This window comes from Drosophila arizonae, chromosome X, assembly GCF_054131065.1.
Source record: "Drosophila arizonae isolate 15081-1271.41 chromosome X, UAZ_ARI_1.0, whole genome shotgun sequence".
Lineage (NCBI taxonomy): Eukaryota > Metazoa > Arthropoda > Insecta > Diptera > Drosophilidae > Drosophila > Drosophila arizonae.
Window position 1 is genome coordinate 13,435,005 of NC_142927.1, and position 23,017 is coordinate 13,458,021.

The 23,017-nt window shown below is 44.6% G+C and overlaps 4 protein-coding genes across 7 annotated transcripts in view; 3 read left to right on the forward strand and 1 right to left on the reverse strand.

Moving 5' to 3' along the window:
* The first annotated feature begins 1,349 nt into the window (after positions 1–1,349).
* Karl (lipocalin/cytosolic fatty acid-binding protein Karl) lies at positions 1,350–3,792 on the forward strand. Its single transcript, XM_018014167.2, has 4 exons — positions 1,350–1,684; positions 2,686–2,823; positions 3,248–3,371; positions 3,427–3,792. Exons 1-4 carry the CDS (start codon positions 1,526–1,528, stop codon positions 3,744–3,746), a joined length of 741 nt encoding a protein of 246 aa, XP_017869656.1. The 5' UTR covers positions 1,350–1,525; the 3' UTR covers positions 3,747–3,792.
* Positions 3,793–3,992: 200 nt separating this feature from the next.
* wapl (cohesin release factor wings apart-like) lies at positions 3,993–13,667 on the forward strand. 2 transcript variants are annotated; one of them, XM_089473164.1, is made up of 8 exons: positions 3,993–4,640; positions 5,101–6,279; positions 7,780–10,611; positions 10,703–11,551; positions 11,648–11,820; positions 11,879–11,967; positions 12,486–12,676; positions 12,747–13,667. In XM_089473164.1, the coding sequence occupies exons 2-8, from the start codon at positions 5,233–5,235 to the stop codon at positions 13,074–13,076; spliced, it is 5,511 nt and encodes a 1,836-aa protein (XP_089329290.1). In that variant the 5' UTR covers positions 3,993–4,640; positions 5,101–5,232; the 3' UTR covers positions 13,077–13,667. The 2 variants fall into 2 exon arrangements, with proteins under 2 accessions (XP_089329290.1, XP_089329291.1); XM_089473165.1 differs by having other exon boundaries at positions 3,993–4,177.
* Positions 13,668–14,615: 948 nt separating this feature from the next.
* The window catches only part of LOC108618198 (uncharacterized), a 31,146-nt gene continuing 22,744 nt past the window's right edge, over positions 14,616–23,017 (forward strand). Inside the window, exon 1 of the mRNA XM_018014112.2 lies at positions 14,616–15,851. Within this exon, the coding sequence (XP_017869601.2) occupies positions 14,931–15,851 (921 nt within the window). The 5' untranslated portion in view covers positions 14,616–14,930. The remainder of the gene's footprint in view (positions 15,852–23,017) is intronic.
* On the reverse strand, positions 16,295–20,950 carry LOC108618220 (carboxypeptidase B). Of its 3 annotated transcripts, none has more exons than XM_018014146.2 (4): positions 20,479–20,950; positions 17,850–18,334; positions 17,623–17,782; positions 16,295–17,223 (listed from the first exon to the last, which is right to left on the reverse strand). In XM_018014146.2, the coding sequence occupies exons 2-4, from the start codon at positions 18,271–18,273 to the stop codon at positions 16,458–16,460; spliced, it is 1,350 nt and encodes a 449-aa protein (XP_017869635.1). In that variant the 5' UTR covers positions 18,274–18,334; positions 20,479–20,950; the 3' UTR covers positions 16,295–16,457. The 3 variants fall into 3 exon arrangements, with proteins under 3 accessions (XP_017869635.1, XP_089329026.1, XP_089329027.1); XM_089472900.1 differs by having other exon boundaries at positions 20,377–20,950; XM_089472901.1 differs by lacking the exon at positions 20,479–20,950 and adding an exon at positions 18,408–18,915.

Sequence of the window (23,017 nt, forward strand, 5' to 3'; positions counted from 1 at the left end):
CAAGCGCAGGCGGAAGAAGGAAAGTGAAGACGCTGCTCGCGTTGCTAGCCTCGACGTCAGCGCGCTGCCGGCCCACCTGCTGCCGGCAGAACACGAACGTGAACGCAATTGCCAGCGTTGTCAACTGTAAATGTGGATGCTAAGTGCTGAGATGTGCAAGTGAATGTGGATGCTATTGTTGGTGTTGCTGCTGCTCTTACTGTGGATGTCGAATGGCAGCGATGGCTGCGTGAAAATGCCGCCCAACGAGTTTCGCAATAAAGAGAAAGTGTCCAAAGGCTGTTCTCGCGATCGTAAAGAATAAATTTGTGTTTCCTGTTTGCTGCATACCTTTTGCAACGGTCTCACCAAAAAACTACCACTGCAAGGCAACAGAGAAAAGAAAAGAGCTGAAGAAAACAGAGAAGCAGATTTCATCTTTATCAGAGAGAAAGAAAGTTATGCGTTTATACACGCATGTTGAGCCTGTTGCTAGGGTCTTCACGAAACCGTCAAAGGGAACTGCGCAAAAAGCGCAATTTGGTAAAAATAAAACACATATAAAACTAAACTGGAAATATGCTCGCCAAAATTCCAAATGCGGCCAAAAATACTTGTCGCTCTGCACCGTCTGTGGAATCCAAAGTAGAAGCGTGCACAGTGGTGCCAGCGCCATTGGAAATAGCACGAATCACAACTATGCATATATACAAAAACACAAATACGTACATACATACATACAAACAAACATACATACATATTTATGAAACTGATAAGAGGCTGATGATGGAAGACATTTGTTTTATTCCAATATCAATATTCATGTTGAAAAAAATGACGCATTGCAACACTAAACACGCACACACACAGATTTGCTGTCAGTGTGTGCGCCACTGTTGCTTACTGATTCGCAAAAGTACCGCTAGCTCATTGAATCAGTGCAGCGCAAGGAGAGTGAGCTAGAAAAAAGCGAAATGATATGCAAATTGAGTGAATCTGAAATTAATTCAGCCAACAGCCACTGCCTGACTGTATTTTATCCTTTGTGGTATATATTTGATTTAGTTTTTATATGTAATTGATTAAAATAATATTTGCATAATCTATAAGCACTACAAAAATCTAGCTATAAAATAGCTAAGCCATCAACTCAAGGCATGCAACTCTTTGCTTGCATGTATGTGTGTGTGTGTGTATGTGTTTTATTTTCAGCTACGATAATGAATAAGCTGCGACGACAAAAAGAACGCGCAATATTTTAATAAAACTCTACATAAATACTATGTGTAATATTTGTATATGTACTTATGTATGTAAATATGTGTGTATTTATGTATGTACTTGGTACATGGCGTCTTATCCGTTAAGAGTGAATCCGCTGTGCGGCATCCGTTCGCCAGTCAGCCAGCCACAACGCTGAGGGCAGCGCACGTCTCTAAGTAAACGGATAAAAACCAAACAACAATAAGAAGAAGAGGAAGAGCAACAACAGTCATAATAGAGAGCAACACAAATTATCCTTATCCGCACAATATTATCTATCAGCATGCTGCTCTGGCATCGGGTGGCTCAAGTGCTGCCATTGCTGCTGCTTCAGCTACTCCTCGATCTAACGGAACTGCCCAGTGCAGCGGCCTGGCTGAAGTTTAACAGCTACACGGCGCTCAGCAAGAAGCGCACGGATCTGCGCAAAAAATGCCCAAACGTGAGTCTGCCCCACCCACAGCCCACACAATACAGTTGACAGTGGAGCAAAAGCAATTGCAAATAGAACAAAGATTTGTTGGAACAGAAAAAAAAAACATTATAAATTCGTAAAGTGCTCAGTTTTTGTCGCAATGCTTAGCAAACATTTGCATGTCCATGAAGTGAGAGTGTGTGAGTATGTGTGTGTGTATCTTCTCTCATCAATATGCGAGTCAGCCAGGCTCCCATTCAGAATGTGTCTGGGGGCAAAGAAATGGGCGCACACTGATGCCAAAATCAATCACACTTTCTAAGTGCCTGAGTTGACGGACCGCGTGTCGCAGTCGACGTTGCCGTTGCCAGCGCTGTTGCTGTTGCTGTTGCTGTCGCTGCCAGCAGCAACGTCAGCAACGGCATCGCCATTGGCCGCGTCGCGTCGCAGCTTTGACAGGCGATTTCTGTTCTATACCCTGGAAATTTTGAAGCTGCGTGTTCGTTGAAGTGGGGATATGTGTATATCTTTATTCTAAATCGGATTTATACAAAATTAACAATTGACAATACATATAATACAAATTCATATTAAACAGAGCTACTGTGAACTATGGCAATGACAGTTGATGCTAGAGAAGCTAGGACGTCTATAGGGATAGGGATATACATAGAAATATATACTTACTCTCAATTATATACAGGGTATCTGCTAGCCAATCAGTTTCTTTTTTTTTTTTTTTGCTGCACTTGTAAAACTCACAGCCAAAAGCTAAAGATACAAATTGAACAAATGCACAAAGTGACATGCAACTAGACACTTGTGTGATTGTGTGTGTGTATGTGTGTGTGGCTTAATTTCAGCTGGCACGCACATTTGCCTCAATGAATCTTTGCTGTTGTTATTCTGATTTATATTTATGTGTTAGCTTTCTACAAGTGCATTCTACACACATCCACACGCACACACACTCATGCACACACCTACACTGTTACTCTCATGATTTTCCCATCCCCACCCACCGACAGGTGCGCGCCATACGCAACTTTGATCTGGAGCTAATGATGGGCAATTGGCATGTGGTTCAATATTACGCATCCACCGAGGAGCTGCCCGAGTATGCGTGTATGCGCAGTAATTTCGCCTTCTCCAGTGAGGATCAGCACGTGAGTACGAGTCGAATGAGATAGCAGTGATTGATTGATTGATTGACTGGGTTGCATAAGCAGCAGTATACAAACAGGCTAGCCTAAAGGGAAAGTTATTATATATTATGAAGCATTGATTGACTGACTGACTGACTGATGGGCGAAGAAATCATATACATATTCCATTTGAGATGATTTAAGAAAAGTTGATTGACTAACTGTTACACTGACTGACAGCACGGTGGATGATTAATATTATTAAGAACAGCTATTGATTGACTGACTGATTGACGGATAGTCAACAGCTCAAGGTGCAAGAAGAAGAATTGACTGCAGACTGGTTTCTTGATTGGTTGATGCCTAAGATCTATACCTAGGATAGAGAGATATACAGGTGCAATGTCCGATAGAGTGATAGTGATACGTCCAATTACACTTGCAGATAACCATGAATTTTAGCTACATCTATGCGGAGGATCCGCTGCGCGAGAAACTACAGGGCAACATCACATGGCTAATACCGGACTTTGGCACGCCCGGTCACTGGATGCACACTGAGGATATATGTAAGATCGAAATCAAGGCGAATATATATGCTTAATAAATGTTTATCCTGCATAGATGAGGGCATCTATAATACCTATGTACTGGACACGGACTATAAAAATTGGGGCCTGATTATGCACTGTGCCGAGAAGAAAAAGCATCCACGCTATTTATCCGCATTGTTGTTGTCGCGACAACCAACACTGGGCGATAATGTGATAACATTTTTGCGAGAGAAATTGCCAAGATACGATATTGACTTATCTTTCATGTTTGCCATCAACCAAACATCGTGCGAGCATTTGATGGAGTCTAGCAAAGATGATCCATTGGCTTATATAGTAAATGGTCAGCAGAGTGTTGCCAATAACATTAAGCTCATTAATAAACCATGAAATTAAAATTTTTAATCAATATCCAAATAAATGCAAGCAATTTAAATCTGGCGCTTACTTGAAGTTGGCTACGCCTAAGCTTGAAGTTGGCTGCGAGTATGAAGGCTGAGCGCGTATTTGTGTTCACTGAAAGTTGGCAGGGCAACATGCGCAACGTAACGCAAAGTGCGCAACGTTAGCGCTTATTGAGAAGCGCGAAACGCAAAAAAGAGTCACGTAATACAATAAAAGACAACACTGTGTCGTTCGTGGTGAATGTCAAGCTGAACAACGCAAACAAAATTTGGTCACTCTAAAACGTAGTTGCGAAGAAAAAATTAAATATTTTTGTGTGTTTTGCGAGATTTTCAATTGCTTTAACAATTCGGCAAACATACAATTACCAACGCAATCGAGCGCGTATTCGCAATGTGCAATAGTTTCAGCGATTTGTATGTATATAATCTGTAACTGTTGTTGTACCTGATTCGTTGCGATTTTCGTATGCGCTGCGTTAAAAGTGGTGGAAAATGTGTGCAACAAAAAACATGCAATTGCCACTAACTATGCAAAATAAGCAGCCTGCGGCAATAGTGCGTTAGTTAATATAATAACAATTCTGTTGATCTGATACAAGTGCGTTCAAAAACGCGAAAACTAGCTGAACGGCAAAAAAAATTCGCGCGTGCAACACAAAATTGCGCCAATAAGCGAACGACGACGTTTCTGTCTGTTTCTGTTTTATTGCATTCCTGCTCGCACACATACATACATACGATACAGAGCAACAGAGATTTTCGTGCACACATATGCATGCATACACACGCACGCACATGCATTCACGCAATAAACGCAGCACAACAGCAACAACAACAAACAACAAACATTGGCTGCAACACAAATGTTTTGTTTCAGGTGAGCATGAAGCAGAGCATCAATACAATTTGTACAGTTTGAGGAAAATCAAGATACAAACCAAATAACAAGTGCAACAAATAAATTGAATGTGCATTGATTTGTTTTTGCCATTTGTGAGTGTGTGCGTATTTCTCTCTTCTTTTTTTTTTTTTTTTGTTTTTTTTTACTATTTTCTTTTTGGCAATAATAAAAATGGTAAATCGCTCGCGCTCGCACAGTGTGCGCGCAATGACACACACTAGTGTGTGCTCGCTCGCACGCATGCTATGCTTACGGCAGTTAATTTGTTGTGTTTTGTTGTTGTTGCCTCTTGACATTTGCTGCTGCTGCTGCGGGAAGCTCCGCTTAAAAGTGCTTCCTTTGCAATACTTCAGTAAATTAAATGAAGAGTTAACTGCAGTTTGACAAGTGATATTGAGTGATTACATTTCTAATGATTCCAATCTTCCACTTGCAGTGTAATTGTTGCAATTGCCATCAAACGGCCACGCGCGCCAACCATCGCATAGAAGAAGTGTAAACAACAAATTGAATCACAGGCGAAACTCGAATTGAAGTACGCTAGCTGAACGACTGACATCTGGTCAAGATGTCGCGCTGGGGCAAGAACATTGTGGTGCCGCTGGACTCGCTCTGCAAGGAGAAGGAGAACACAAATCGGCCAACAGTTGCCCGCTCCGTGGGCACCGTTGGCAAATGGGGCAAGATGGGCTTCACCTCGACCCGCACCTACACACTCTCCGCTCTGCATCCGATGGCAGCAGCGGCTGCGGCTGCTGCTGCCGCCGCGAGTCCTGCTCAGAGTCCGGCCTCCACGCACGATCACGATCCGAATGATATGTCCGTGTCGGTGCCGGAGCCACCAAAGCCGAAGAAGTTCTTCAAATCTCGCAACACGGCGCCGCCGGAGGTGATAGCACAGATTATACAACAGCTGCCGCATTGTGTGGCCGGCACGTCGCCGATGCGGGATCAGGCATCGACGGCGATACACATGACGCCCACACGGGAGCCCATCAAGCTGAAGCTGGCGAAAGGCAACTCCGCAGAGCGGAAGCGAAAGTCGCCCAAGAAGAAGGCAGCGGCAGCGGCAACTACGGCGACGGCCGCTCTAACGCCCGGTGCGTTTAGCGCCGCCGAACTGGGCGACAATCTGGCCCTAGATGCCGAGCATATGGACACAGCTACCGGTGCATCGCCCGCAGCCGAGCCCAAGGGCAAGAAAAAGAAGCTGAAGGAGGAAAAGAAACTAAAGCCAGAGGCGCCGCCGTCACGGATTTTGGGACGTGCTCGCAAAGCGGTCAACTACTGCGAAGTGGATGAGGACGAGCGCTATCCCACGCCCATCAAGGATCTGATCATTCCCAAAACGCGAGCGCCCGAAACGACAACAGCATCACATGAGATTGCCACCCCTGCATTGGCATCGGTGTCCACAGCACTCCCCGCCGGGGCAGCTGCAGTGGCGGATGTCAATCCATCGCTTCCTCCGCCCACGACGGCGCCCAGTGTAGCAGCTATTGGCTCCGCAGGAGGAGCAGCAGCCGCAGCATCCTCTGCTTCCACAGTGCCATCTGCCTCGTCTAGTGCTTCCCGAACGCCCGAGCATCCGCCAATTGTTCTACGCATTTCCAAAGTGAGTTGCTGTGGCTTTAAGATTCGATTTGTATTGGGAAAGCTTAGGAAGAAAAACTTAACCACGGCTAATCGAAGATTTACTCTGATATATATATATACAGCTTCATATACATTTGAGATATAGGATATAGACAGATGAAAATTTTTTTATAGTTTTATATCTGTATGTTAGATTATAAAAATACTCAATACTTGAGATATTATTATAGTGATCTTATATAGACTCTCAAATTGATTGAGGCAGATATATACATATATTTATATATGGCTGTATAATGGATATATGTATTGAAAGATTTATATATTATTCACATATTCACATAGAATGATAAATAATAATCGATTTATAGATCAATAGGCAGATATGTAAATATGTAGACAGATGGATGGATAAATATGATATGTGTAGGGTGATAGATGACTGAAAGAATTCATAAGGGAAATAGATGATACTGACAAAATGATGATTTATATAGATAGATAATATATGATAATGTCATTTTGTCCAATAATTAATAGGAACACTGCTTTAAATTAACAAATAAGTAAGCCTTCAGAATTTAAATTTCAAGTCGTTTTCCCCATAGATTATTTTCAAAAATCAAATTCGTACTATTTAGTTTAGGGTAATAATTCGATTACTTTCTTTGGTATGATTTTGACAATTTGAATTCACGAAATCGATTGAAAATCTACCATATATATTTTTTTACAATCAGAAGTGCTCTTATCTACGCTAAGAGAGTTTGATAAGGAATATTCCATAACGAGCCATTATCTAAGTAGAGTGCAGAGTCTAGTATATTTTGTTTATGGATCAATTGGATAATCCAAATGACAATTCGCTGATTCTCCAATTACCCAAAGTTAGCTGATTTGCATTTGTGCTGAGTTGACACATTTTTGTCGTCTGATCAACCACTGTGCGTTGAGCTGAGCGCGCACGAGTGACGCGCTCAGTGAGAGGAGATTCCTCTCTGTCTCTCGCTTACTCACGCGTTCACTCATTCGCTTAGTCGTTCGCACTCATCGCGCTCACAGACACACATGCACTTATACTAACGCACTCAACCCCATATTGTTGGTCGGCTTGAAGCGCTCTGTGTGTGGGAAAGAGAAAGCGACAACAATAACAACAACAAGCAGCACAGTGTTAAATTACGCGCGCTTTTACATTAAACGGAGTTTTTTTTTTCATTTCTTTTCTTGAGTTTCTGTTTCTTTTCTTTTTTTTCGTTCGTTCAGTTTATTTCTTAGCGTTTTCATTTGACTGCGGCCGCCGCTTGGGCACAGTAGCCGTTTGTGTGTGTTGTGCGACAGTTGTCGCAGCCGTTAGCCAAGTGTTAATTACGGCTGAAATAAAAAAAAAACAAAAACTATCAACTATCCTACATAGGCAGGGACAAACACAGAGAGTAGGAGGAATAGAAAGAGACAGCTGGAGAGAGAGAAATGTTTGGCTATCAACAGTAGATTCATTTAGCCTTCTCCATTGCAGGGCACCTCACGTCTAGTCAGCACGGACAGCGAGGAGCCGCCAAATTGTTCGCCTGCCCAGCAGCACATGTCATACGAGACGCCCAACGATGCGCTGCATGATCATCCAATCGATGCTATAGTTCCTGCACCAAAAATCACTGTGAAACCTCTGCGACAGCCGCCGGCCAAGTCAGGGAAGGACGACAACGACGGAATAGCGGGCGGTAACAGGGAATCCTTAGCGCAGTCAGCGGTTGACAACAACAATAGCAGCAGCGGCGCTAGCAACAACGACGACGACGAGCAGGAGGGCGAGCAAGAGGAGGAGGAGGAGGACGAAGAGGAAGAAGAGGAGCCACCTGAAATTAACTATTGCACAGTGAAAATCTCACCAGACAAACCGCCCAAGGAACGGCTGAAACTGATCATCAAAACGGACGTCATTCGGAACGCAATTGCCAAAGCAGCCGCCGCCGCAGCTGCCAAAGCCGCCGGCGAGGAGTCGCGCAGCGAAAAGAAATCCAAAAGCAAAAAGCACAAACACCTCAAGCACGCCCAGCTAGTCGAACAGGTGCAGCCCACTCAGCCAGTGACAGCCTCCACGGCCAGCGAACTGGCTCAGAGCTCCGAGTTCAAGACGCCCTCACCGCATCTGGCGCTGGCGAACGAGCAACACCAGCAGCAACAGCAGCAGCAGTTGCAGCAGCAACTGCATCGGGGCTCGGTCATATCGCCGACGACACGCTCGGATCACGACTTCGACTCGCAGTCCTCGGTGCTGGGCAGCATCTCATCCAAGGGCAACAGCACGCCCCAGCTGCTGGCGCAGGCCGTGCAGGAGGACAGCTGTGTGATACGCAGTCGCGGCTCGAGTGTCATCACTAGCGACCTGGAGACCAGCCAGCACTCGTCGCTGGTGGCGCCGCCGTCGGACATTGAGTCGCGCCTGGAGTCCATGATGATGACCATGGATGGCACCAATGCTGGCGGAACTGGAGCTGGAGCAGCGACAGCAGCAGCATCAGCCGCCACAACAGCAATCGCGGCTGCAGGAGGCACAGACCAAATGGACGGTCATCTGCCGCTCGTGGAGCAGCCGCTGCAGCAGGACATATTGGCGGTTCTGCGTGGCGACGCGGTGCCGCGGCTCAATGGCGCCGATGATACGGCCTCGGCTCCAGCCGAGTCCAAGCAGCCAAAACGCACAACGCGAGGACGTGCGCGTGGCAAGGCCAACAATAATGCGGCAGAGGCCACGGCGCCGACGGAGACGCGCACGAGAGCGCGCGCCAAGCCCACAGAGGCATCGCCCACATCCACGACGGCCACCACCACGACTACGACCTCGCCCACGAAGCGTGCGACACGGGCGCGTGGCAGCCGGCGACTGGAGGCAGCTGCAACAGCTGAGGGCACGGAATTGGCTGAGTCGCCAGAGAAGGCTTTGGCGGAGGCAGTCGAGGCGTCGGCCAATGAGGCAGTGCCGCGACGTGGACGTGCCTCAGCGCGCGCCATCAACAACAATTTAGCCAGCAGCAACAACAACAACAGCAGCAGCAACAACAACAACAACAACAACATCAACAAGATTGCTGCGAATCTGTCGGCGAAGGCTGAGGCCAGTCGCGCCACCGACAATGGTGGCTCCAATGCTGGCGGTGTTGCGGGCACGCGCAGCTACGGGCGCAAGCGCAAGAATCAGCAGGTGACACAGTTGCTGCAGCATGCCGAAACGTCGGAGGCGGAGCAGCTGAGCCAGGAACTGAGCGAGGCGCAGCCAACGCCGGCCAAGGTGCCGCACACAGAGCTGGATGGGGACGCGGAACCGGATCCCGGCATGGACGAGCTGTCGAACACCTCGAATGGGTCCTCCATGCAGCACGATGGCTCCTCCTCGTCGCCGCCGCCGCGTGACTTCAAATTCAAGGACAAGTTCAAGCGCACCATCACGCTGGACAACCAGATGCCGGGTGGAGCGGCCGCTGCTGCAGCCGCTGCTGCTGCTGCCACGGCCGCCGCCGGTGGGGCAGAGCCAACCGCGAGTAGCGTCAGCGTCACCAATGTCAGCAGCAGCGAGGAGACGCAACGCGGCGCCGTCAAGCTGGTCATCTCGAAGAAGAAGGGCAGCATATTCAAGAGCCGGGCGCTGGTGCCCTCAGACCAGGCTGAGCAGGCGACGGTGGCCAAGCGGGCGCTGTACAAGCACAGCTGGGATGCGGCGCTGGAGGCCAATGGCGCCGGCACGGGCAGCGATGCGAGCAATGCGTCCGCCTCGACAGCAGCGGGCGGCGTCGGTGCCAAGGCTGACGGCTCGGCTGCCGGCAAGGCGGCAGCCATCGATGCCATCTACGGCGACTTTGGCGACAGCAACTCCAACAACAATACCTGCAGCAGCTCCGCCCTGCGCGGCGAGAGCCCCGCCCTGGGCAAGCTGAGCCGACTGGCCAAGCCGCAGCACAATGCTCAATCCTTGGCAGCGACATCTGGCGACGCCTTCGACATGGATATGGAGCCGAGCGCGGATGAGGGCAGCGGCGGTGGTGCCGGCAGTGGCAATGGCAGCAGTGGAGCAGCCGGCGGCGGAGCTGGCGATCGCACGGGTCTCCGGGTGGACCGTAAGACAAAGGAGTACTATACCGTGGTGCGGAATGTGAAGACTGCGCACCAGATACAGGAGATTGGCGAGTACCAGGAGATGTACGACGATGTGGAGTACATACTGGACGCACTGCAGCCGCACAATCCGCTGCCCACCCGCTGTCTGTCCGCCCTGCAGCTGGCCACCAAATGCATGACGCCCGCCTTCCGCATGCATGTGCGCGCCCACGGCGTTGTCACCAAGTTCTTCAAGGTGAGTGTGGGAAAAGTTCTCAATGCAAGCCAATAGCTAGTCTGACTCCCTCTCTCTCTCTCTCTCTCTTTCTTTGTGTAATCCCTTGCAGGCGCTCTCCGATGCCAACCAGGATCTGAGCCTGGGTCTGTGCACCTCGGCCATTATGTACATACTCTCACAGGAGGGCCTCAACATGGATCTGGATCGGGACTCACTCGAGCTGATGATCAATTTGCTGGAGGCTGAAGGTGTGGGCGTGGCCGCGCACACAGATCGACCCATCTACGAGCGCAACAAGCAGAAGGTGCGCGAGCTGTGCGAGGAGATCAAGGCGCAGGGCAAGGGCACTCACCTGAACGTGGAGTCCATTACGGTGGGCACTTTGGCCATGGAGACGCTGCTCTCGCTGACATCGAAACGTGCGGGCGAATGGTTCAAGGAGGATCTGCGCAAGCTGGGCGGCCTGGAGCACATCATCAAGACAATCTCGAACTTCTGCGATCCGGTGATTGAGACAGCGGCAAAAGACATGGCACTGGTCAACTGGGAGCCGGCGCTGCTCGACAATATGCAAACGGTGGCGCGCTGTCTGCGGGTGCTCGAGAACGTGACGCAGCACAACGAGGCGAACCAACGGTATATGCTCACCTATGCCAACGGACGGGCCGTGGACACACTGTGCTTCCTCTATCGCCTCTGCGACCGACAGCTGCTGCTGCATCCGTCGACAGCGGAGCAGAGCAGCAGCAAGGAGCATCCGGGCGTGGCGATGCGTGAGCTCCTGATACCCGTCATGAAGGTGCTCATCAATCTGACGCACACGTTCAACGAGGCGCAGCCCTCGCTGGGCGCCGAGCTGCTGGGTAAACGGAGCGATGTCATCGAGACGAGCTTCCATCTGCTGCTACTCGCATCCAACTACATTCCGGATCGCTGCGTCTTCGAGCTGAGCATTTTGGTGAGTCACACTAGCCAGTCATACGCTGCATCCCATGCCTCGTCATATTCCCATTAGCATAGTCATATTCTCATCTGTCATTTGTGTCTCCTCCAGGTGCTCACCCTGCTGATTAACTTGTGCATGCACACGCCGTCAAATCGCGCCACTCTGATGCAGGCGACTGCGCCTGCCGAATACGTGGCGGACAATCCAACGCCTGGTGATCTGGCCGTCAGCGCGGTGCAGGCGCTGCTCGAGTACTTCTACAAGTGTGAGGAGCTAGCCAGGTGCGTGAGAAGGTCCATAATCTGATTTGTTCATCAACTAATTCTCGTTCGCTTGCAGGTTGGTGGAGAAGAACACGGATGCCTTCCTGGAGAGCAACGAGAAGAGCAAAAAGAAGCAGGAGGAGGTCGAGGAGACGGTCAACAATCGTAAGTTTCTTACCGATCGACAGGCGGGAATCAAGTTTCTCTCATTCAATATTCAATATCAGCCAGCAAGCTGTCCATTTGTTTATATTGATTCGCTGTCCGGGAATATGAAATTCTGCGTAAACATCATCCATATGCGTTGAAATTTGAGTGTCTCAGTTACATTCCACTCAGCCAGCTGGGCAGAGCTGGTAATTGAAGCCAGGCCAAGATATATTGATTTATATATTGATTTACAAAGAAATAGACTTTGAATATTTACCAAAGAATAAGTTATTTGAGGTGGGAGGTAAATAAAACAATTCATTGGAAATGGAGACAGTTCTGAATAAGCGGAAAAGCTTAGCTAAGAAAGATAGAGAGAGAGAGAAATATAGAGAAAGAGAAGGAAGATATATAAACAAGAAAGTTTACGCAAGTGCAGATTGAGAGATAAATAGGTGTCGATGTAGATTATATATTTATATTTTATATGTATGTCTATATGAGTCTAATTTAATTTATGTAACAATTTACAGTTGTGCAACGCGCTGGACATCACATGGAGCACACGCTCAAGGGCAGCTATGCGGCGATATTAATCGGCAACCTGATCACGGACAATGAGCAGAACGAAACAATTGTGAGACAACAACTGCGAGGCAATAGCTTTAAGGAGATCATTGGCGTCCTGGAGAAATATCACACCTTTATGAATCTGACATCCAGTGTACGTAAAGCCTATTCCCATATCCATATGTATATCCATCTATATAAATGATTTTGTTGAATTGCTACAGTTGGAGGCCGCCTTTGTGGCGCACATGAAGTCCACCAAGAAGATCATTGACAACTTCAAGAAGCGTGATTATATCTATGAGCATGCTGATGAGGATCATACGATGCCGATGCCACTCAATCTGGAGACGACGACGCATCATCATCATCATCAACAGCACCAGCAGGCGCAGGAGGCGGCCAGCAGCACGGCCGTGAGCAACAACAACACTAATAGCAGCAGCAACAGCAGCAGCAGCACAAACACCACAACCAGCAGCAGCAGCACCGGCGGCAGTAGCAGCAGCAGCAGCATGCCGCGTGTCTTCAAGACGTACAGCAGTCACAGATAATCAATGCTGGATGAGCATGAAGCCAAATCTATGGATAGCTAAATGCCATCCACATAAAACCCTGCCACCAAATTAATAACTATTTATGTTGTTTCGTAATAGATGACGATTAATTATTTATTTACTAATATGTATGTGAATGAATATATATATATATATAGATATATATGTGTTTATATATGTATAGAATTATGCTGTGCTCTGCTCGGCTCTGTCCTGGGTTTTAGCTTAGCTTTGCAATATTTTATTGTATTTAAAAAAAAAAAAACAAAAAGTGATAGCAAATTTCATGAGCATGGTCAGCGTTTTAACTACACACACAACACACATACACACGCAACACACAGACAAACACTCAAAGATCCAAATTAACTACTGATAATGTGTACGTTATATAGTCATAAGCAATACTAGCAATTATTATATATTTAACTATAATTATTATTATTATGTATTTACACGCAATCCACTGTACATATTGTTTTTTCCAACGATTTTATTCTGAGCAAAACTAGTTATTATTTAATGTATCTACTATTCATATTTTACTATTACACTTATAATATTTTTTTTTTTTTTTTGTAACTAGTACACACACACACACTTGTACATGTATAGAGTAAAGAAGAGAAAAACAAGAAATATATAAATATTTTATGCGTTTAGTGTTTAAGTAAAACAAAAAACTTTATCCATAAATAGAAGAGAAAACGAAAAAAAAACCAACAGTGTATGTATGAAATTATGTGTATGTTTAAAATTATAAAAGATAAACTAAAACGAAATACAAAAATGTCATATTTAGGCTTACAACTGAGATAAAAACAAGATATATAAATATATATATGTATATATATGTATCTATGTAAAAGAAAAAACACAATTTCGGGAACAAATTAAATATGTATTTATTTTTTGTTTTAAAATTTGTGGATAATGTGAAAAATCTATATATTTAAGAATACCTTTAAACACTATAAATGTATATTATGTATATATATATATATATATATATATATATATATATATATATATATATATATATATATATATATATATATATATATATATATATATATATATATATATAAATCTATATATACATATATATGATAATTGTTCTTGAAAAAAATCTAAAATAAAATTTAAAGAAAATTATTTGTCCGCTTCTTATTAAATATTCGTAATGGAAATATTGGGGAAAATGAAATAAAATTTCATAGAAATTATTATTTTTTGTTTTTAAATTAATTACGCTGTGGAAGTCCAATAAAATGTAAGTTTGAGAAATTTTTCAACTATATGAAATGCTGTTTGCATAAAAATGTTATAATAATATCAACAAATTTACTCAATTAATCGAAACGTACGAGCCTATTAGCCTATAAAAAACTGGCGCAAAATTACAATCCAATTAGAAATTTTTTTTTAATATGTTGCTAATTATTTTGTATTCTTTTTTGCTTTTCGATAAAATTTGAACATAGAAAACTGTTAATAACAGCGCGTACTGTTATTTGTGGAGTCACGCTGTTAGATGTGGAGTGAATACGTGAACGGGCGAATGTCAAAAGCAGCAGTAGTCGTAATTTATGGCAATTGTACAAACAAGACGGAAAAATAATGCGAGCGTAAAAATTAAACGAGAAAAATAAGTAGTTTTTAATTTTTTAGTTTTATAAGCGTATTGCTGTTAAGATTTAAGAGTGCGCGACGACGGCAACGGTGGCAGTCAGATGCAAGATTATCTTCAAAGCAGTAAATTGATAAAATAAAAGAACTAACAACAACAAGAGGAACAACAACAAGGCAAAACAAATAAACAAAACGCAGCGCCACTGCAGCTGTGTGTGTATGTGCGTGAGCGTGTGTGCAAAGACAACAGCAGCCAGTGGTGGAGAGCGAGCGAGAGGGGGCGAAGAGAGCGGGAGTGGGAGTGAGAGTGAGAGCAGGTGCAACTGCAACTGCAACTGTAACTGCAGCTGGAAAATGTCCAAGGTGCAGCCCATGGCGTCGACACGTTCACGCCCTCGCCCCCGGCAGGCGGACAGTGAGAGTGTAAACAAACACACAGACGCCATTAATGGAGATGTGAGCAGTGTCTTGGACTACACCAGCAGCAGTTCGATCATCGAGTTTTTGGCCAAGGAACAGGACTGCACCCTGGAGCCCGCCGATCCGGAGACGATATTCCAGGAGGTGAACCGCCTTGCAGACAGCTCAGACATGCGTTCCGTGGATGAGCTGTTGCTGGAAGCTGAGCGTCTTATACAACAACAGCTCCGCTTAGGCGACGGCGATGGCGATGGGGTCGGCGATGGGGACATCGATGGCGATGGGGATGGTGACATCAGCTGCCAGCTGCAAATGCCATCGACCACGCCCTCGCCCCAATCGTTGGCATCGCCGCAGAACAGCATCAAGCTAAACACACGCTACTCCCGCTGCATCAGCAGCAGTACCACCACAACCACCACCACCACCACCACCATGAGCACCATCAAATCCAGCACCAAATCTCCATGCCAAGCCAAAGTCAATGCGACTAATAATAAGGTCACATCGTTGGGCAACTCCACAGCCTCCACGCCACCGACAGCCGCTGAGCCGCTGACCAATTTTGTGGCATTCGTCGATAATCTGCCCTCAGAGTCGGTCATCTCCGAGGAGTCCACGCCCAAGGATCTCCATAATCATACGCACAATGGCGGAGGCACCTTGGCTCGGCAGCTGCAGCTGGAGCAAGTCGATAATACCGATGACGATGAGGATACGGTGAGAATATTTTTCTTGTTTGCCTATCGATATGATTTTCGATTTGAGCCGATAACATTGTCAATTATGAACTAGTTTATGGTCTAGTTCAATTTCGCTACAAGTGTCAGTTGGTATAATTTGCTCATGAGCTAGTTCAATTTGACTTCTATATATTTATCTGTTGATGGTAAAGTTTAATGTTTATTTGTTTATGAGCTAGTTTATAAACTAATTTCGTTCAATTCGCTCTTGCTTCGATGACATGGATCAGTTGAGCTGTTTCCAATTGTTGTTGTGCTTCTGTGCTTAGGAACTAGTTCAATTTGTCATCTACGGTTATGAACTAGTTCAGTTTGGACTCACTCTATTTGTCAGCATGTATTTATGTATATAATGTTAGTCAATATAAGTCCGGCAAGTCATGAATGGACTGATTCATCTCTCATCAAGAGAAAAACAAATTAAGGATTTTTATATCAATTTTAATTTTGGTACAGTATATATATATATATTTTTTTTATCTTTTAAATATGTACAATGTACATGCATACATAAATAAGCATTCACACAGACAGGCGCACTCACACACTCATAGATCGTAGCGGCAGAGGGGAATACCCCTGTTTAGCCGATGGCCTGGGCAACTGTCTCGGCCACAGTCCAGCCCTCGATGGCCGTGTCCTTGATGTACTTGGGCGGCAGGACAAAGCCGTTCAGGCCACGATCGCGCAACTCAACGGTGTAGACATATTTCACGCCGAGGACGCCACGGCTCCAGTCATCAGAGCCGCCGCCAGCAATGCCAAGGACCTCGTGGGTGACGGCTGCCTTGTAGGGGGTGCCAGTCTTTTGGATGATGCGTTCGGCAGCAGTGTTAGCGACACGCTGCAGGACATTCGCATCCTTCACCTTGACCGCCTTGAAGGCCCACGGGTAGACGATCAGCTGGCCATAGCTGTGATAGGTTAGATACGCTTCCAAATTGTATTTGCGCTTGCTCAGAAACTCGGCCACCGCCTTCGTTTCGAGCTCGGAGTTGGGTGCAGAGCCACGGTAGATATCGCTGCATGGATCCTTCGAGGATCCCTGGCTAGTCCAGCCAATATCGAAATTGCGATTCAAATCGACGCCAAAGCAGTTGGCATGTCGCGTCGATGGCGAACGATTCTTTCGCCAGAGTCGATTCACCGTACGGCTATAGTGGTAGCCATCCGGATTCATGACTGGCATTATATACCAGGTGAGCTCGCGTATATATTTTGGCTGATTCTCCCAGTCATCCATCAGCTTAGAAAGTATGAAGGTCACCGTTGCGGGACTGATCCACTCACGTGCATGGATGCCGCCATCGATCCAAATCTTTTTATTGTCGCGCGGATTCTCTGAGATGCTGCAAAACAGAAAAATGCAATCGAAGTATGGCTTTAGGCGAGCTATGTTAAATCCTCTTCAGCTGCTGTTAGACAAGACCCTTGACAACATAATGTTAGTTAGCTTGGCGCATTAAATAATTTATGTAGCATACTTCAAAGCATCGACTCAAAATGTTAATTCAGCATTTGCCTGCCAAATGTGAGCCGGAGCCGTTGATATTTTGCGTTGCATACTTTCGAGCGGCATGTGAAATGCGTGCTCTGTTAACTTAACAGTGTCACTGTTAAAAGCAGCTATGTTATCTGCTGATGCAACAAATAAATGCAGCGACTTGCAGACGGATATGTGAATTTTATGACATATATATAGCATATATTCTTCTGTAAGGTAATTCAAATTTCGACTTTTAACATACCGCAAGACCTTCAATTCGCGTCCTCCGTACGTATGTCCAATGGTGTAGAGACGGCAGATGTCTGGATACTTTGCCCGTATTTCGCGCATATAATCATATATGGTTTCCAGAGACTGGTAATCATTCCAGTTCATTCCGCTGGCATCGTTTGAGGCCTTCCCTGATTGGAGCAATCGATGTAAGTCGAGCGCAATTTTAGATTGAATTTCATTAGATTCCCAACTCACTTATGCGTCTTCCTAGCTTTGCCTGGGTGGCTCTGATACCTTCCAGCTGCTCTTCATCGATGAGATCCTGGACATTTCTGGCCAGCAGCTCAGTGTCCATTCGATGGGCGTTGAGGAAACTGCGTGCGGCTTTCGCCTGCATCTTGGTAATGGACAGGTCCACATACTTGGGATTTTCCTTCCAGATGTTGGCGCCAAACTTATTCTCCATTATCTCGGTGACGGGTACGGTCCAGAGCAATGCATCGCTAATGTTGTGAATACGCCACAGTTCCGTGTCATCATAGCGCACCGGAATCTCATTCAGATCCTCATGATCGCCCAAGACATGTCCGGTCAATGAGGCATTTGAATTGCCCCTCGCCACGGCCAAGGCCAGCAACGAGCCAAACAGCATCCAGAGCAGCAGCGATCGATGATTCATGTTGCTATCGATCTTATCAGCAATCAGTTAACAGCTTGCAGTTAACAGCTGTCAGCAATATCTGTGCAATGATAACAACGTTTGATACTGATCAGTCAAGTGCTCGAATGTAATTAACACGCCCAGCTACCCACTCAGTGACGCTTTGCTGGGTATTTGGGTCAGCAGCTCTATGGAAAAAATCAGCCTAAAATTGATGGCTAATTGTCTCAATTTTGTTTGAACTTGATTCTGAATATCTATCCATGTGAAATAGATATATGTATATTATGAAAAATAGCTAAGAACTTTGCATAATACTCGTTCACGATCTATATCTATATTGCCTATAGCTCTATCCGTAGAGGAGATCAATAGCTGAAAATCTGCTGGTTGGTTTTAACTCTTGCAATATATATAGTTTTGCTCGCTCTGCCACGCCCCCCCATTGGGACATAGTTTAACATGTTTATCTGTGGGCGGTCCACTGGAGTGTAAATTTTCCTGCATCTAGTCGCCTGTCTCTAGTCTCTAATTTCGTTTGTGAATCCGCAGTAGGCGTGTTCAAAAGTAAGGGTGCACATTAAAATATTTTGCATTTATCAGTCGAGAATCTGTAACTCCACAAACTGTGAAATATTGGACGGACGAACATTGCGTAAAGCCATAATATTCTAAATAATCAAAATCGTGTACAAACTGTAAGTGAACCAATATCAACATTGTATAACTTAGTTGGACAATCATTTAGTCACTTCTGCGTAGTACTTGAAAACATTTAATCCTGCCTAGAAAACTGTATAATTTATAATTACTTTTGTGTTTGAGTTTTGTTGGAATATTTTTGGAGAATTAGAAATCCAACTAAAGCGTCTATTTACAATACCCGATGTATAAAAATGTTGAGACTGTCTGTGAATTCTATATTTTATTATGTAAATATCTCTGTATATGACTAATTAATATAATTTTCATATGGAACATTTTGATTTCAAATGATTTTCAAATGTTTGTTTATCCATCAAGCTGATACTAAACGATTTGATATGCAAGTCGGTAAAGCTTAAAATGAGAGAGAGGTACAATATCATATTATGCTGATGGAGGCCAAAAATTTGTTTGATTGATTTGTATGCGAGAGGCATTAGCGTAATATCGAGACGAATGAATTATATATGCACACAGCTTAAAGTATATATATATAGAAATTATTCAGTTTTATGTTTGCATTGCTATTTCGCGTTTTGCACTGAATCTGAATCAGATCCAGAATCAATCTTCCGCTCTTTACAATTTTGGGCGTGGAAAACGTTGTGGCGTTGCAAAATTATTATCGCCTTTGGTTAGCACGCAATTGTGTTAATTAGCTTTAGACGAGCTGTACAGATTAGTCTCTATTTTATTTACTTTTTTTTTTTTTTTTTTGATTTGTTTTTCTTTTTTTTTTCTGTATGTATGTAGTTCAGAAAGCGGCCCAGAGAACAGGTTCTGGGGCTTCGCATGGTACTAAACAAACGTTGAGGAGTGTCTGACACCTGGACGGACAGATAGACGGACGGATGGACGGACAGAATCTTCTGTATGGAGAGTATCGTTTCGTTTCGTATCATATATGGGCCGACCTTTGTTTCGATCACGTGTCCCAGATGTTATCGCTGGTTCGTGCTTTGCTCCATAACTGGAGCGACTGCACATTTCCCTTGACCAGTCACAAAACAGTCTGAAAACAAGTAAGAGTGCACTCGTGGAGAGTGATTGACGTGGCCATTACCCTGTATGCACATGGACTGTCCTATCAATGTATTTACACAAAAAACAGTTTCGGATACAGGCTGAGAATACCGATTGCTGGGTATTGGTATTTATGGAATTCGTACATACATTTTCGTATATATATGGAAAGTTTTCTATAGTTTAACTTGTATATTATCTAATAAGCTGACTCATGCACTCAGCAGCCTTAGTGAATAGTTTAAAATGCGTATAGGGTATTAAAACTCGTTGCAATTCGCTTGCATTCGAAAATGTGCACGCTAAAGGTTCGCCACAATGTTAATGTTAATGCTAATGTTAAGGTACATACATGTGCATATATGTTAATCACGAATGACCTCTCTCACTTACAAATGCAGGCGCATTGGCGTTCTTCGGCTGTTGCACTCTCTGTCTCACTCCCCGTCTCACTCGTTCGCACACAATTCAATTCAATTCAATTTATTTGCTTACATTTGGCGTTTCACAGTGATTAATGCACCAGCTGCTGTTGTTGTTGCTGCTTCTTGGATGCTGCAGTTGCCGGTCAGTTGCTGACACACCTTTCCAGTGTGTGTGTGTGTGTGTGAGTGTGAGTGACTGTTACACTTGGCAGCCCCCACTGACTGAGCCAGACTAAATGCTGCCTTTGTGTAGCTTCAATTTTTATATAAAATCAAGCCGGGCCACTGCGCCGAGGGCTGTTTCCCGATTCAAAAAAAAAAAAAAAAAAAAAAACAGCAACAAAAAAGAAAACACAAAAAAAAAGTCGATCAGAAAAAGAGACCGGGCTTAAGAAAAAAAAGTGAATAAACAACCAACGTCCAACGTTAAACAGAATTACAACAGAAAGTGAAAAAAAAAAAAAACAGTTTTGGAAAGAAAAATACGCTGCAAACTGACGACCGATCTTGGAGCGATCGGCGCGTACTGAATGAATTGACAACAGCAGTATCAGCAGCAGTCGAAGCATCCAATAGCAGCGCAGCAGCAGCGGCCGCAGGCAGCAGCAGCGCAGTCAGCAGCAGCAATGCGAGAGACTCAGTCACGCATCAACAGCAAATCGGCAACAACAACAGCAACAACGGCGAATTTGTGAAGCTCGTGCGTGGTGGGGTGGTTACTGCTGCTATTACAGTTAGCATGATTGTTGTTGCTATTGCTTTTTCTATTTCTTTTTAGAGAGAGTGCGCGCGCTCTCTCCAGTTCGCTGCAAGTTAGCGACATTTACTCTCTCTCGTGCTGTAACGCGGCGCGTCGCTGCGCACGCAACTGCTGCTGCGCTTGCGCCTGTTGCTGTCGCTGTTGCTGTTGCTATTGCTGTTGTTGCTGCTGTTGTTGCTGCTGCTGCTAGTGCTACTGCTGCAGCTGCTGTTATTGTTGCATTTCGTGTGCTTTATCAAAATTCAATCTATTACTCACTCACACACACACACACACTCACACACACACTCACAGAGTCATGCAGTTGTCGTCCGTTTTGCACTTTGCACTTGCTACGGCAAACAGTCGCAGAGCCTCAATGATGTTTTAATACCCATTGAAAATGCTTCAACGGGGCATAATCTCTGTGTGTGTGTGTGTGTAATAGTTGACAAAAATTAAAGTAAATAATATCTGTAGTGGAGTCGAGTTGCCTGATTTCGTAATAACGCTATTTCGAAGTGGGAATAACTCGATAAAAAAATTTATAGGGTATCTTCAAGTTCACTATTTTGGAAGTTTGCTCTATTTTAAATTAGTTTTCACAGCTTTGCATTATATTTGTCATTCTAAGCCTTCTCAGCGCTCAGCGTAACGCCGCAAATAGTTCATTCACAATTAACACTTCTATTTTAGGCACAGCTTGATTGGAGCACAGTCTGTGCTAAAAGTATGCAAGCCTCTTAGATGAATATATCTCTGAGTGTACACTGCAATAAAGAGTTTATGGCGAAGTAAACGTTAAATAGATATAGTCACATCAATTAAAATTTAGATATCATCTTATCGAAAATTCAATTTTCACATTATTTCACTTATTCCAAATTTAAATTGCGCAATTTTATTGGTTGCAATTAATGGAAATATACAACATTTCATGCTGTTGCTAAGCCCTTGAAGTATGGAAATTCCAGACAAAACATTAATTAAAATGCCATACACATACATACATGGAGTAAAGCTAGAACCGCATACACACACTGTTGCAGGCAACTTTAATTATAGAAGTAGGAAACAAAATAATTTAAAGATTGGTTTTCCCAGTTGATGACTTGATATGAGTATGATGCATACATGTGTATGTGTATGTGCATATATGTACAATAGATATATCCAGTCTGTTTGCAAGTGTGCGTTTCTATCTGTGAGGCATTGTGATTTGTTGTAAATTTAATTTAAGCACAGCGCAAACTGTTGAAATGTGCATGTATGCGTGTGTATTTGCATCTGACTATGTAATTGACGTTTATTAATGCAGTTGTATTACTCACGTCTCTCTGTGTGCGTGTGTGTGTGTCTGTGACTGTGGCGCGCTTATGACGGCGCAATTTTTGACCCACTTGGCATGTTTTTACTTTCTTTCGCCTTTGATGATAATCAACATGTTGTTCCACAAACCCCGCCCCCTCTGCTCTCCCCCCACACCAATTAAGTTTTATATATCGTTACTTATTTGTGCTGCTTCTTCTTCTTCTGCCTGCTGCGGCTGCGCTTTGTATTTTGCGTATTTGGTATTGTTGCTGTGCTCGCCTTTTATTCTGCTTCTTTTACTTCTTCTTCTTCTTCTTCTTGTGGTTTCGTCTTTGTACCTTAAAAACGATTTTCACTTTTGTATTTTACCCTTTTTTGACGATCCGATGCGCTTTTGTGGTCCACTCAAAATGAGGCGATTCATGCTTGTTGTTAAAGCAACACGCACACACACACACATATGCAGACATATATGTATATATAGAAATGCACACCCACACACTCTCAGGTCCAGCTTTGCCTTTGATGTCAGCCTCTTTGTCGCTTTGGTTGCATATGT